Genomic DNA, 13072 nt, shown 5'->3' with positions numbered 1-13072 from the left:
TTCCCCACGCAGCACCTTCCCTTCTCGCGCCTCTGCCGGGTGACCCGGCTACAGGAGTTGGGGGGCCCTGAGGCCGTGTGGCGGCGGGGCAGGGTCCCCGGGAGCTCCGGGGCCGGCTCCAGCCGCGCCCCCCGCGCCCGCTGCCACTCCTGATTGGCCGAGCCGGCCCGCGCGCCGCCGCACGTCGCAGCTATAAGAGCCGCGGCCGCATGAGCGCGAGGCGAAGCTGTCCACGGCACGGGCCCTCCAGCCCCCGCGCGCCCCGGCCGCTCCCCCGCGCCACCATGCCCAGGGGCTTCCTGGTGAAGCGCATCAAGCGGACCGGCGGCTCCTACCGAGCGCGCCACGCCGAGCGCCTCTTCCCGCTGCCGCGGCCCTTCCCCGAGGAGACTTCCGGGGGGGCGCCCCGGCCCCCGGCGGAGCAGGAGGCGCCCCCCGCCGCCCGAGAGGAGCCCGGGAAAGGGGCCGAGGATGCAGTGGCAGCGGCCCGCGAATGGCCAGGCTCGCCCTGTCGGGCGGCGGGGGCGAGCCCCGGGCCCGGCGCGGAGTGGAGGGGCGACGGCTCTGAGGGGGCGCCCAGCCACCACAGCCCGGCGAAGCCGGCGGGCGCCGAGCCGCGCCGCGCCTTCCTGGAGCGCTGCCTCAGCTCGCCCGTCTCCGCCGAGTCCTTCCCCGGGGGCGGCCCGGCGCTCGCCCCCTTCTCCGGCTCGGGCTCGGCGGCCCCGACCTCCGCCGGGGAGCCCTTCCCGCCGCCGCCCCCGCGCCCCGAGCCCGTCCCCGCCCTGCCCGGCCTGCCGCCGCGGGCCCCCGGCGGCGTCAAGAGACCCAAGGCCGCGCGGAGGCTGAGCTTCGCCGACGAGGTGACCACGTCGCCCGTCCTGGGCCTGCGGATCAAGGCGGAGGAGCCCGGCGCGGCTGCCGCGGCGGCGGCGGCGGCGTTGGGGTCCCGGGCCCGAGGGTGCAGCCGGGCGCCGCTGGGCGCCTTCATCTGCCAGCTGTGCAAGGAGCAGTACGCCGACCCCCTGGCGCTGGCGCAGCACCGCTGCTCCCGCATCGTGCGCGTCGAGTACCGCTGCCCCGAGTGCGACAAGGTCTTCAGCTGCCCCGCCAACCTCGCCTCGCACCGCCGCTGGCACAAGCCGCGGCCCCCGCCGCCCGCCGCCCCGCCGCGCCCCGCCGACGGCAAGGAGAACGGGCGCCTGGAGCACGCCGCCGATCAGCACCCGCGGCCCAGGGACAGCTCCGCCGCCGCCGCCGCCGCCGCCGCGCGCCCCGGCCCCGGCCTCCAGCTGCCGTCGCTCCCCGAGCCTCCGCGGCCGCGGGCCCCCTACCCCGACGGGGTGCTGGGGCGCCCGGCCGGGCCCGCCGAGATCTTCGTGTGCCCCTACTGCCGCAAGAGCTTCCGCCGCCAGGCCTACCTGCGCAAGCACCTGGGCACGCACGAGCCCGGCGCGCCCCGCGCGCTGCCCCCCGGCCTGGCCCGGCCGCCGTGCGGGACGCACCTGCCGTCGGCGGACGGCACGGATCCGCACCGGCTGTGGCTGGCGGTCCGCGACGAGCTGCTCCTGCCCGCCAGGCCGCCGAGCCCCGCGGCGGCCCCCGACGGGGCGGTCCCGCAGACCTTCTGCTGCAAGCACTGCCCGTCCACCTTCTTCAGCTCGCCCGGGCTCACCCGCCACATCAACAAGTGCCACCCCTCCGAGAGCCGGCAGGTGCTGCTCCTGCAGCTGCCCCTGCGGCCCGGCTGCTGAGAGGCCGGCCAGACTGGCCCCAGGGAAAACGCACCCTGGAAATCTGGGGGCCTCCTTTCAGCGGCGGGCTGATCTCGTTCCGACTCGTATATAGTTTCTCCTAAGACTTCCCTTGGAGTCTTAACCCCACTGTAGAGCAGGTATGTATTCGTTGCGAGCGTCTGTGCTCCAGGGCTCTCCTCTCCCGCCCCCAGGAAAATAGGATTGCCCCTGCAAGATTTGGAGACCCTAACGAATCCTATCCGACTCGTAATTCCTATGGAAAAGTCCCAGTGAATGCGTGCATGTCTCCGTGTCTACGAAGGATTCCAGCTGCCCAAAGTGGCAGTCATCGACGTCCCCTTTCCTCTCTTTCGCATCGCAGGCACCTAAGTCGTTTCTGTCTCCCAAGGGTCAGATATCTCGCATTGTATATTCTGTGAATTAAAAGTTTATGTGATTGGTGCCAAACTTAAAAGGGTGGGGGGAGGGATTCAAGATCCGCGTCTGTGGACAGGAAATGTTAAGAGGATGGATGCTTGTACTTTGGGGAGATACGGGAATCTCCCTTTCTTAGAGTATTAACCCATTCTTTAGTGTTTGGAGGTAAGGACGGTGCTGCTTCACCGGCGGTTGAGACACCCTCAACTTCTCATCTTTAGCTATTTTGTGTGAGGCATTCGGGAAGCGCTATTTTAAAGGCTTTATTAAATAGCTTTTTGAAAATACAGGACTCATGTTCTGAAGTTTTAGTTTCACCAAAATTGTTTAAGCTTGTTTTAAACATGCCATGTATTATATACAAAACTGTTTAAAGATGTTAATTTATAATCCATTATATCCAAGTGGTGATTCACCTATACTTTCCATTTTGTAAACAATATCTAGCGTATTTCTGTACCCCTGCCCTGACAGTTGGGGATTTGGATACTGGCTGAATATTGCTCAGCAGATAGCCCATATTTGTAAGATGCTTACCACCAAATAAATGTACATAGCTTGTACTGTGTGATGTTTTGCTTGTCTTAAAGAATCTTGTTGAATACAGTATTTTTTTTTCAGTCATTTATCTACCCAAAGCCAGTATCTACTTTAGAATCTTAGTTACCCTACTGAGGCAGCATACAAATGAGAAATTATATTTTGAAAATAAATATAATGGTGCAGAATGCAATGGAATAATCTACTTTGAAATATGACTGTAGAGACTGAGCTCCAATGACAACTCTTCCAAAAATCTAAACAAGTCCCTTTGCCAACAAAAATGTCAACCGAAAAGATTTTGAAAATTTATTTAAAAAGAGAAAAAGTGAATAGAATTATGTGAAGTCATGTTAACTGTGCTGATTCATTACTTCAAGTTGGTATTTTCACTTCATTTTGTTACATATAATTTAACCCATTAAAATTATTAAAGTACTTTAGAAATGTGCAAGTGTTGTTTTGAGTTCCCTATTAGTAACCTTTACCTTGGTCTTGTCTATACTGATTGATTTTGTTCCAAGGAACTCATCTTTAAACATTTATTCTTTTCCATGAAAACTTTCATAAGAATTTTATTTTCTACAGTTTTAGAGAAAATCTTTTTTGCTTATATAAAATTAATATATAAGTGTATAGGAACTGTATGATGTTTGTTCCTAAAAGTAAATTATAAAATGAAGCAAAATTTAAGAAACCAAAGAAGGGGTTAGGATAAGTTGAAGTTTTAACCAAATGCTTGAGAGTGGTTTCTGATCAGTCATTATGAAAGTGTAAAATTTCTTGTGTTTTTCATAACTGAGCAAGGGTCCCTGAAAAATAATCTGGGGAAAAAAGTATAATCTGAGAAAGGAATCCAAATTTGAATCTTTTCTGATTAGTTAAAATAACTTGGATTTGTTATTTATTTATTTCTCCACTAATAATATATTCCTGCTTAAGTTTGAAAATATGTAATATATCAGTCAATACTCATGGCAATAAAGTGATAAAGAATATTTTTATTGTATTTTTAAATACCATATCATTTTCCACTGTAACAAATTTGTAGGTACTACATGAACGATGATACATAATTTATAGTTTATGGTTTGCTGGTATCATATATTTACACATGCAGTCAGTACTGATGTCATGCTACATTTCCGTAGATGTCCATTCCAAACAAGTGGTGTGCAAAACATGAACAGCTTATCTACCACAGGAAAATACTTCTGGAAGGTGGAATGTATACCAACCTGCACTTGCAAGCTCAGTATTAACCATATTTAGATTTGATTTATACTCCCGGGTCCTGCTTCCTTTAATTAAAAAAATAATACACATAATTTAAACAATGAATTTATATCAGAAAAGTTTTCTCTTTTCTCCCCTCCATTTCTTTCTTTTTGGTACTTTATAAAGAAAACAGATGCACCAGGATCCAACAGCCAATAATAGGGCTGTAGTCTCAGAACAGAGAAGGCATTTAACAGTGATACCACATTTACAAAGCAAAACCTTAGAAAAATATCTGGGAGTGAAACATAAATCAGCACAGTGATTTTTTCTGGTCATTAAGTATGTCATGGCATCACCTGTAAAAGCAAGAAATGAGACAATGCTTTGGGAAGAAAAAGTGACCACTAAAATCATATCGGTTGTAATTTGAAGTGCTACAAGACCACTTATTTAGTTTTATTCTCATAAGCAATCCAGATACATCCTTTCTAGTAACAGATTTGCAATTTTTGTTATACCTTTACAGATGCTTAAATAAAAATTTCACTTGTAAAAAATTAAATATTGTCATAAAGTCGCAGTGTTGTACAATAAATAAGATTATTTGTCCAATTAATTTTGGTTCAGAGTTAATTGTGAAATTAAAAGTTAGACATAATTTTCTAGGAGGAGAAAGAAATATAATAAGGTCCACCCCTTCTCAAATAATGTGGCAGCTTAAGAGTGTGAAGAAATAAACCTAACTGAAAAACAGCCCAAATCTAAACTTAAAGTTATAAATTATTTAAATCCAGTGTCTTTTAAAATAAAAGTTTGGGAAAGAACATGCATGCTGGGCTAACATGAAGCCTGAAAGAGTTAACGTTATGTTCATGCTAAGGTGGGGAGTGCTGATGGCAAATGGACTGCTTGTCTCCTTAGGATTTATTGGCTGAGCCAGAGGAACGACGCAGCTTCATGGACATGCGACTTTTGCTAGTTCGAGGAGACATTGGAGAGGCTAGGTCAGCCCCATCTACCTGCGCTGCTGTGGGAGTTTCACTGGGTAGAATCTCTGGATAGGAGCCTGTTGGGAAATAGCAAGAGCATTAGTGCAAGTCATCTGGCCTCTCATTGCCTTAAAAAAAAAAAAGAAGAAACCTTTTTGCCACCAACTAACTGGTAGCAAGGGGCAATCGTTAATGAGGTCCTCTAGAGAGAAAAAAGCAAACCCCAAATTTGCTTTTATGATGGCCTACTACTATTTTGTTTAAAGACCAGTGATCTGATGACATTTTATTAGCAAGAAACTGCCAATCACCATTTCTAGAGTCAGAATCAACCAGAATAGTTCTTGAAAAAAGCAATAGAAGCGAAATATATTTGGAAGGGTAGAAATTCAAAGCATCATGAGCATGCAGGGAAGGATGTAGGAAGCAGGTGAGAAGAACCAATTCCTATCACTAGATTAACAGGGAATAACCAAGAAAAAGGCCTTCACTGATTAGACTTGAAAAATGACAGCACCAAAGGGTGCAAAGGGTTCACATAGCACTGTAAATCCAAGCTATGCAGCTTGCTTTTAAGGAGCAAACTAAATTCCTGAGGGAAGAAGGAAGATAAGAATTCTTATTCAGAAATAGCTGAAAATAAGATAAACTAATCCTCTTAAAAGTTTCAATCTGTAAGAAAGAAGCAAGATTTCCTACTTCCAAGTTTTGCAGTTTCATTATCCAGTCAAGCAAACAGGAAATCAAGGAAATTTGCACATACAAAATTTCAAAAGAAGCAAAACAATTCAAATAGAAAAATTCCTTGATCATTTATAATAGATCTTTACCTCTGTACTTTTTCCTATGAATTGTTTTCCTAATATGTAGTAATACATCTCCCACAGGAGATGGCACACTGAAGGTTCTCAAGTATTTTCTGAAAAATTACATTAAGAACCTCCTAAAATTAAAGAAAATTGCAGGCATGACAGAACCAAATTTAAAAAATCTGTATATTTTAAGGTATTTTAATCCATTTTTTTTCTCTTTGGTGTATATAAATTTTCTAAGTGTGACAGACACATACAAACACATAAATACAATCACACAGGTTGCAGGATTCCATTTATACACCTCCTTACTCCATAGGAAGACTTCAGGCATATTTGTTAGTCAATACAACAGAACCTTACTGAAACAACTATGCTCGCACTTCCAGGTAATGAAAAATGCCTGAATTGATCTTCTGAATATTTTTTGTTTGTTTGTTTGTTTGTTTGTTTTGGGTCATACCCAGCAGCGCTCAGGGGTTACTCCTGGCTCTACACTCAGAAATCCCTCCTGGCAGGCTCCGAGGACCATATGGGATGCCGGGATTCGAACCACTGTCCTTCTGCATGCAAGGTAAATACCTTACTTCCATGCTATCTCTCCGGCCCCGATGTTCTGAATATTTGTAAGAAAATACAAAACTGTTCAGTAAGGGGTGTAGAATCTACTGAAACGTCTTACAAGTTAAGAATCTGTGTCAGTAGAATACTTGAAGGTATCTTAAAGGCCAAATATTGGGATTAGATTTAAGAAGCAACATACAATGCCGAAGAAAAATTTTTTATCACTACTCATAATCCAGATTATCTGCTCTCCTTTTCAAATTCTCTTAACTTGTCCCACATCCTTTCTTTGCTAACTGAAAAATGAGGTTGGCCTTCACAAATACAAGGAAATAGATTTCTGTTCACCTTTACTCTTCAAATCTGAAGTGGTTCAAACCGGACCCACACTGGAAAGCCTAGAGAAGACTATAAAACCATGGCCCCTTCTAGGGGAATACTGCAGATGAATGGCAGAAGGAAGGTGAAGAGAAGGAGCTCATGCTTTTCTGGCAATGCATTTTATTCCCGACCAATCAGAAGAGGCCTGCCCAGGGCTGTTTACCTTGAGATGGCCAATGCTTTCTAGCGGAGGTTTTGGGAGGAAGAGAACTATCACTGCATTGCTTTCTTTGTTGTGAATGAAGAAATGGAGTAGCGAGCAGAAGTGAGAAAACAAAAGAGAAGATAGATAACAGATATGAGAGACACAGTGCAGAATTTTATAAGTGTTAACCAAGGAGCAGAAAAACAGTAATCAGGTTTTTTTAATTATGAAATACATTTGGACATGCAATGCATTTAGAATGATGATGTTTCAAATGAACAATGCTTTGTAGATTCAAATGTTATACTTACCGACTAACAAAACAAGTTCAAATAGGAAAAAAGAAGAAAAAAAAAAAGTCTATGAGAGATTTGAAAATATCTACTGTTAAAGGTGTTTGTTGCATCTGTTAATATGTTATTCTAATCATTTGGTATGAAACACCAGAAGCTATACTGTCCAACATACTAACTACAGATGCATTGAAATTAAATTAAAAACTGGTTCCTTGATACATTAGCCATATTTCAAATAGCCAGAATATTCCAAACTGCCAGTTAGTGGCAATATACTGGACAGTGCAAATATAGACCATGTCCATCATCATGAGGCATTTTAATGGGGAACATTGTGTGTGTGGTTTTTGGGGTGTGTGTGTGTGTGTGTGTGTGTGTGTGTGTGTGTGTGGTTTTTTGGGTCACACCCGGCAGTGCTCAGGGGTTATTCCATGCTCAGAAATTGCTCCTGGCAGGCACAGGGGACCATATGGGATGCCGGGATTCAAATCGATGACCTCCTGCATGAAAGGCAAATGCCTTACCTCCATACTCTCTCTCCAGCCCCAGAACATTATATTTTAAGAGGATGCCAAATTTAAGAAACATCTTCCTCAAAAATCAAAATAAAATTCCTTCATGTCTTCCTTATTGCCTGATTTTAGGCAAAATCCCCTTGCAGTTATTTAGTTGGGAGACAAATCATACTTTTCGATGTGTATGACATATAGCTATCAGTAATGATATTAGAGGTACATATTCCACAAATAATGGACAAATAAAAAAAATTTTTTTTGGTGCTTGGGATCAAACTGAAGTCTGCATGCAAGGCTTTTACCCCAAGGTACATCCCTTGACTCACAAACTCAATTTTAGATATAAAAATTCTATTACAATTCTAATATTTGATACCTCCTATTTTCTGCTTGCTAATAGGTGGGATTATGTTAAAAACTTCTAAGATTACTGGGTTAATTCAGTCTAAAAATATTGTAAATTTTGTTTTATTTTGGGGCCACACCCAGCGACACTCAGAGGTTACTCGGGGCTTTGCATTCAGAAATACTGTCAGACTTGGGGCACCATATAGGATGGCAGGGATTGAACCCAGGTTAGTTGTGTACAAGGCAAATGCCCTACCCATATCTATTGCTCTGGTCCTGATAATACTGTAAATTTGATAGCAATTCTAATACATACTAAGCTAAGAGACAATGTGATATGCTAGAAAGATCACGGCATGGATTAGACAAAGCTAGTGTAAAATGCCACGTCTGTCATGTTACTAGTAGTGGCATCTCAGGCAAAGTGATCTGAGTTTTCTTATTTGTAAATTAGTAATTCTGCAAATTTACAAGTAGGGATGGACACAACTACATAAGTGTCCTGGGACACAGTAAATGCAGAGTCAGTGTACAAAGCTCCTAATTAATTAGTGAAGAGTTTAATGGACTTTGAATTAGGACACAGGATTGGATTATGAAATGTAACTGTTGAAATTTAAAGAATACATAAAATACTAGTATTTAAAAGAAAATGTAGCCACGGACCGGAGCGGTGGCACAAGTGATAGGGCATCTGACTTGCACATGCTAGACTAGGACGAACTACAGTTTAATCACCCGGAATCCCACATGGTCCCCCTAGACAGGAGCAATTTCTGAGTACATAGTCAGGAGTAGCCCCTGAGCATCTCTGGGTGTGTTCCCCAAAAATGTATCCACTTTTATGATGATACATATACATGTTTTTGTGGTCACATACGGCATGTTCATAGAACCATGTAGTGCTGAGGATCAAACCTGGGATACTGTTGGCAAAACATGTGTTCTAATCCTTTGAGCCATCTATCTAGCTTCTCTTATGCAGACTGCCTTATAAAATAGAGTAACTGTACATTAATGGTATAATGCCCAAATAACCTGATTTCTTTAATATTGTTAATGGAGTGTCAGGTGATTAAGATTAGTGTAGCTGCCTCACTAAATGAAATAGAATTTAAAATAATTTAAAATAAAACAGTACAGAAATATAGGCAAACATATAGTATCATTTTCAGATTTTTAAGAACTAACATCATTGCAGACTTATATCAATCAAAATTCATCCTATTTCCTTAAGATGGGAAAATGAATTTTAGGATAGATAAAGTTCATGTAAATAATGGCACAGTTACAACTTATTCTAGATGATCTTTTATGGATTCGATACTTTTCTTAAGATAACCTTAAAATGATTAAAAAAATGATTTAAAAATCTTTTTCAGGACCAGGGAAATAGCTTAAGGGGCTGGGCCATAGCATATGCTTTGCATGCAGAAGGTTCAGATTCAATCCCTAGCACCAGATGGTCCCGAAAACACCACCATGAATGACCCCTGAGCATGGAGTGGGGAGCAGACCTGGAGCTATGAGCACTGCTAAGTTTGGCCCCCACACAAAAGACTTCTCAATAGAAAAGAACCCCATAGAAACACAAATGTTTAACATTTCCAATGTAAAAATATGGCAGGTGACTGCAATTTTTCTATTTCTTCTCTTCAAGAGCAAGGAGTTGAATTTACTAGCTAGACCGCTAGACAATTATAAGGGTTTTTGTTATCATGGGCACTAACATGGGCATTGAAGTGAAAATAATAGCTTAATCAACTATAAAGGAACTTCTTTGGGTAAACTATTTTTTCTTCTTGGTTTTTGAGGGCACACCTAGTGACACTCAGGGGGGAGTTATAGCAGCACACCAATTAATTGCACAATTATTACTTTCAATACAAATTAATATCTCGATGTAAAGTCGTATGTGGAACTATAATCTAATAATTATCACTAAGGTCAAAGACTTTATTTAAAAGTGACAATATTTACCTCTTTTTCAAAAACAAACAAATAAGTCAAACTGAAAAGAGAAATATTTGGTGGCTAACAATTTCAGGTTAACCTAGTAATAATATATAGAATTAAAATATATATAGTTTGGAAATAGCTCAAAGGGTTGAAGTGCATACTTGGCCAAGTACTAGTAGGCCTTTCAATCCCTCACACTGACACTCCAACCCCCACAACATAGGGTATGGGCTGAGGGCTCCCAAGGATAGCATTGCCTGACATGGCCCCATGTCCCAATGAACAATACTCAAATGGGAGCCCCTTCCCCCACTAAAATTTATAGCTTATATATCTTAGAAAACTGATTTCCCTAACAAATCTTATAGTGAAGAATATATATGTAAAATAGCTGCTGTGGAGCTAATTTTTTCAAATAACTTCAATGCTGGGGGAAAGGGAGAGAACTTTAAAATAGCTTATTTTAAAGGAGGGAAGCTAAAATTACTGTGCTAAAGTTAAGAGAAAATTTTGATGATTTTTCCTATTCAAAGATTCTAAGAGATGGATCTGACCATATAATGACCATTATATGACTCATCTACATATGATGATACCAATTTTGCAAATAGCAAAATGGGAGGTTAGAATGAATAATAAGACTCTAAGTCTTGGGCCCAAATGTTAGTAGAGTAGCCATGACAGCCAACCTGGGTTTGATGCCCAATATCTAATATGGACCACCTAGCACTGCCACAGTAATTCTTGAGTACACAATCAGGGATAATTCCACAGCATTGCCAAGTGTGGAAAAGATAAAAACAAAGGAAAGAATCTAAGTCTATATAATTATTCTAGTCTCTTACTTTTTGGCACAAAAATATTTGAATCCTATTAGTTATTAAATAAGAATTTGTTTTCTAAAGATAGCATAAAACCTATGTATGTATAGATAAACGTAAGTGTATGTATATATGCACAGAGCCAAACACTGATTAACTTTTTAATTTTAATTTTTTATTTTGGGGCCACACCCAGGAATGCTCAGGGGTCAGTTCTGGCTTTGCACTCAAAAATTACGCCTGGCAGGGGCCAAAGAGAAGCACAGTGGTAAGGCTTTTGTCTTGCATGTGACTGACCTGGGACGGACTTGGGTTCGATTCCTGGCAACCCATATGGTCACCAAAGCCTGCCAGAAGTGATTTTTGAGCGCAGAGCCAGGAGTAAGCCCTGAGCACTGTTGGGTGTAGCACAAAACAAAACGAAACAAAAAAAATAAAAGAAGAAAAAAAAAGAAATTACTCCTGGCAGTGCTTGGGGGACCAAAGGAGATAGGAGATTGAACCTGGGTCAGCCACATGCAAGGCAAATAAATGCCCTACCCCTGTGCTGTTTTACTGGCCCACAGTTTTTTAATTTTTAAAACACTAAATTCTAACTTTGTAGAAAAACAACCAAAAGGGAGATATCCAGTAACTCAATTAAAACAAGTGCATGAGTTAATTCTATAGACATGAATGCATGACGTAATAGATACTAAAAAAATTTATGGTTGATGGGATAATACAGGGGTTAAAGCTTTTGCTTTGCATACAGTCATCTCAGTTCAATCCCCAACACTGCATATGGCTGCCTGTGAACCTGAAGCACAGAATCAGGAGTAAGCCCTGAGTTCAGCTGGGTGTGGCCCAATAAACAAACAAACAAAAAATATTTATGACTGCTAACAGTAAAAAGACAATTCTGGGAAAATTATGGGCACACAGTTTGAATGCTGAAATCTAGAACAATAATTTAATATATATTTTCAGCAAAACAGGGTATTATTTTTGATTGCTGGCATTCTAGAGTTTTTTTTTTTTTTAACAAAAAATACTTTTTTCCCCACCCCCCAAAAATAGACTTTCTTGATTTGAAAAGGCAATTTAATGATAGGGGAAAATATCCAGATTTTGAACTACTAATAAATCTGGCTAAAAAGTTATTTTATTTTAAAGTTTATAGTGTTAAAGAAGTGTTCGGAAATATGAAAAAAGTTAAAAAAGAAAATGACTGTAAAACTTTTGATGTTTTCCACACATATGCCTGACAAAGATAAAGGGATATTTTTTCCTGTAATTTTTTTTAAAAATAAAGGACAAGAAAAATCTAATAATGTTTTAATATAGTTATGGCAGATCAACTAAGTGTGACATCACAATATCTCCCTCAATGACCTCAGGGATAAAATTAATTTCCCTTAAGTATCAATCTGCTGTCAGAGACAGAATCCATTTTGAGAAAATACAGTTATGAAATTCAGGATCATTTCTGATACATAAAAAGTGTTTTTTTTTCTATTTAAGTACTAGTAAAACTATATGGAAGTTGTTTTTTTTTAAATTTCAAGATCATCACAATAGACAGATTAATGTTAATAATGAAGTTAAACATTAAAATTTTTATTATTTTTCCTAAATTGAAAGAGTAGATAATATTCTCATATGATTAATAGTATTTTATTTACATATTTATAGTTATTCACATATTCTAATGTATAATAAATTTTATTTATCTGTATTACCATGTATAAAACAAAACTGAGATTTATATTCCTATTTTCCCCCCCCTTTTTGGGCCACACCCTGTGACACTTAGGGGTTACTCCTGGCTATGTGCTCAGAAATTGCTCCTGGGTCGGGGGACCATATGAGACCCTGGAGATCGAACCAAGGTCTATGCTGGATCGTATGTCCTACCACTATGCTATCTCGCTCTGGTCCCAGATTTATATTCCTATTACCTGGCTTATTTTATGTCTTCTCTCTCTCCCCTTAACTTTGAATTTTATTATTTTTTATGTTTGAACTTCATTATTTTGGGGGGAGGGGCCACACTTGGCGATGCTCAGGGCTTACTCTTGGCTCTAAACTTAGGAATTACTTCTGGTAATACTCAGGAACCATAAGGGATTCCAGGGATCAAACCCGAGTTGGGTTGCAAACTTGACTTTCTTTCCAGTCTTGCATTATCTCTAGCCCATAACTTTGAACTTTAAGTAGAGTTCTATATAGATGAGATGGCTTATGATATTAAATAAAATTTGTAATGGTTGGAAGAAACAATACATAATTCTATAGATACCAAAATGTTTTTGTTACTATACGCATAGT

The 13072-nt window shown here is 41.7% G+C and overlaps 2 protein-coding genes across 4 annotated transcripts in view; one reads left to right on the top strand and one right to left on the bottom strand.

Moving 5' to 3' along the window:
* The first annotated feature begins 284 nt into the window (after positions 1-284).
* Positions 285-1751, top strand: INSM2 (INSM transcriptional repressor 2). Its single transcript, XM_049766606.1, has one exon. The coding sequence runs from the start codon at positions 285-287 to the stop codon at positions 1749-1751; it is 1467 nt and encodes a 488-aa protein (XP_049622563.1).
* Positions 1752-3692: 1941 nt separating this feature from the next.
* RALGAPA1 (Ral GTPase activating protein catalytic subunit alpha 1) overlaps positions 3693-13072 on the bottom strand; it is a 225256-nt gene continuing 215876 nt past the window's right edge. For all 3 annotated transcript variants that reach the window (XM_049766570.1, XM_049766571.1, XM_049766572.1), the window contains one exon: positions 3693-4998. In XM_049766570.1, coding sequence (XP_049622527.1) covers positions 4850-4998 — 149 coding nt within the window. In that variant the 3' untranslated portion in view covers positions 3693-4849. The remainder of the gene's footprint in view (positions 4999-13072) is intronic.

This window comes from Suncus etruscus, chromosome 2 (assembly GCF_024139225.1).
Source record: "Suncus etruscus isolate mSunEtr1 chromosome 2, mSunEtr1.pri.cur, whole genome shotgun sequence".
Classification (NCBI taxonomy): domain Eukaryota; kingdom Metazoa; phylum Chordata; class Mammalia; order Eulipotyphla; family Soricidae; genus Suncus; species Suncus etruscus.
This window is presented reverse-complemented; position numbering and strand designations above follow the sequence as displayed.

Coding starts and splice junctions, on each gene's coding strand:
- INSM2 (XM_049766606.1), top strand. CDS start 285: ATGCCCAGGGGCTTCCTGGTGAAGCGCATCAAGCGGACCGGCGGCTCC.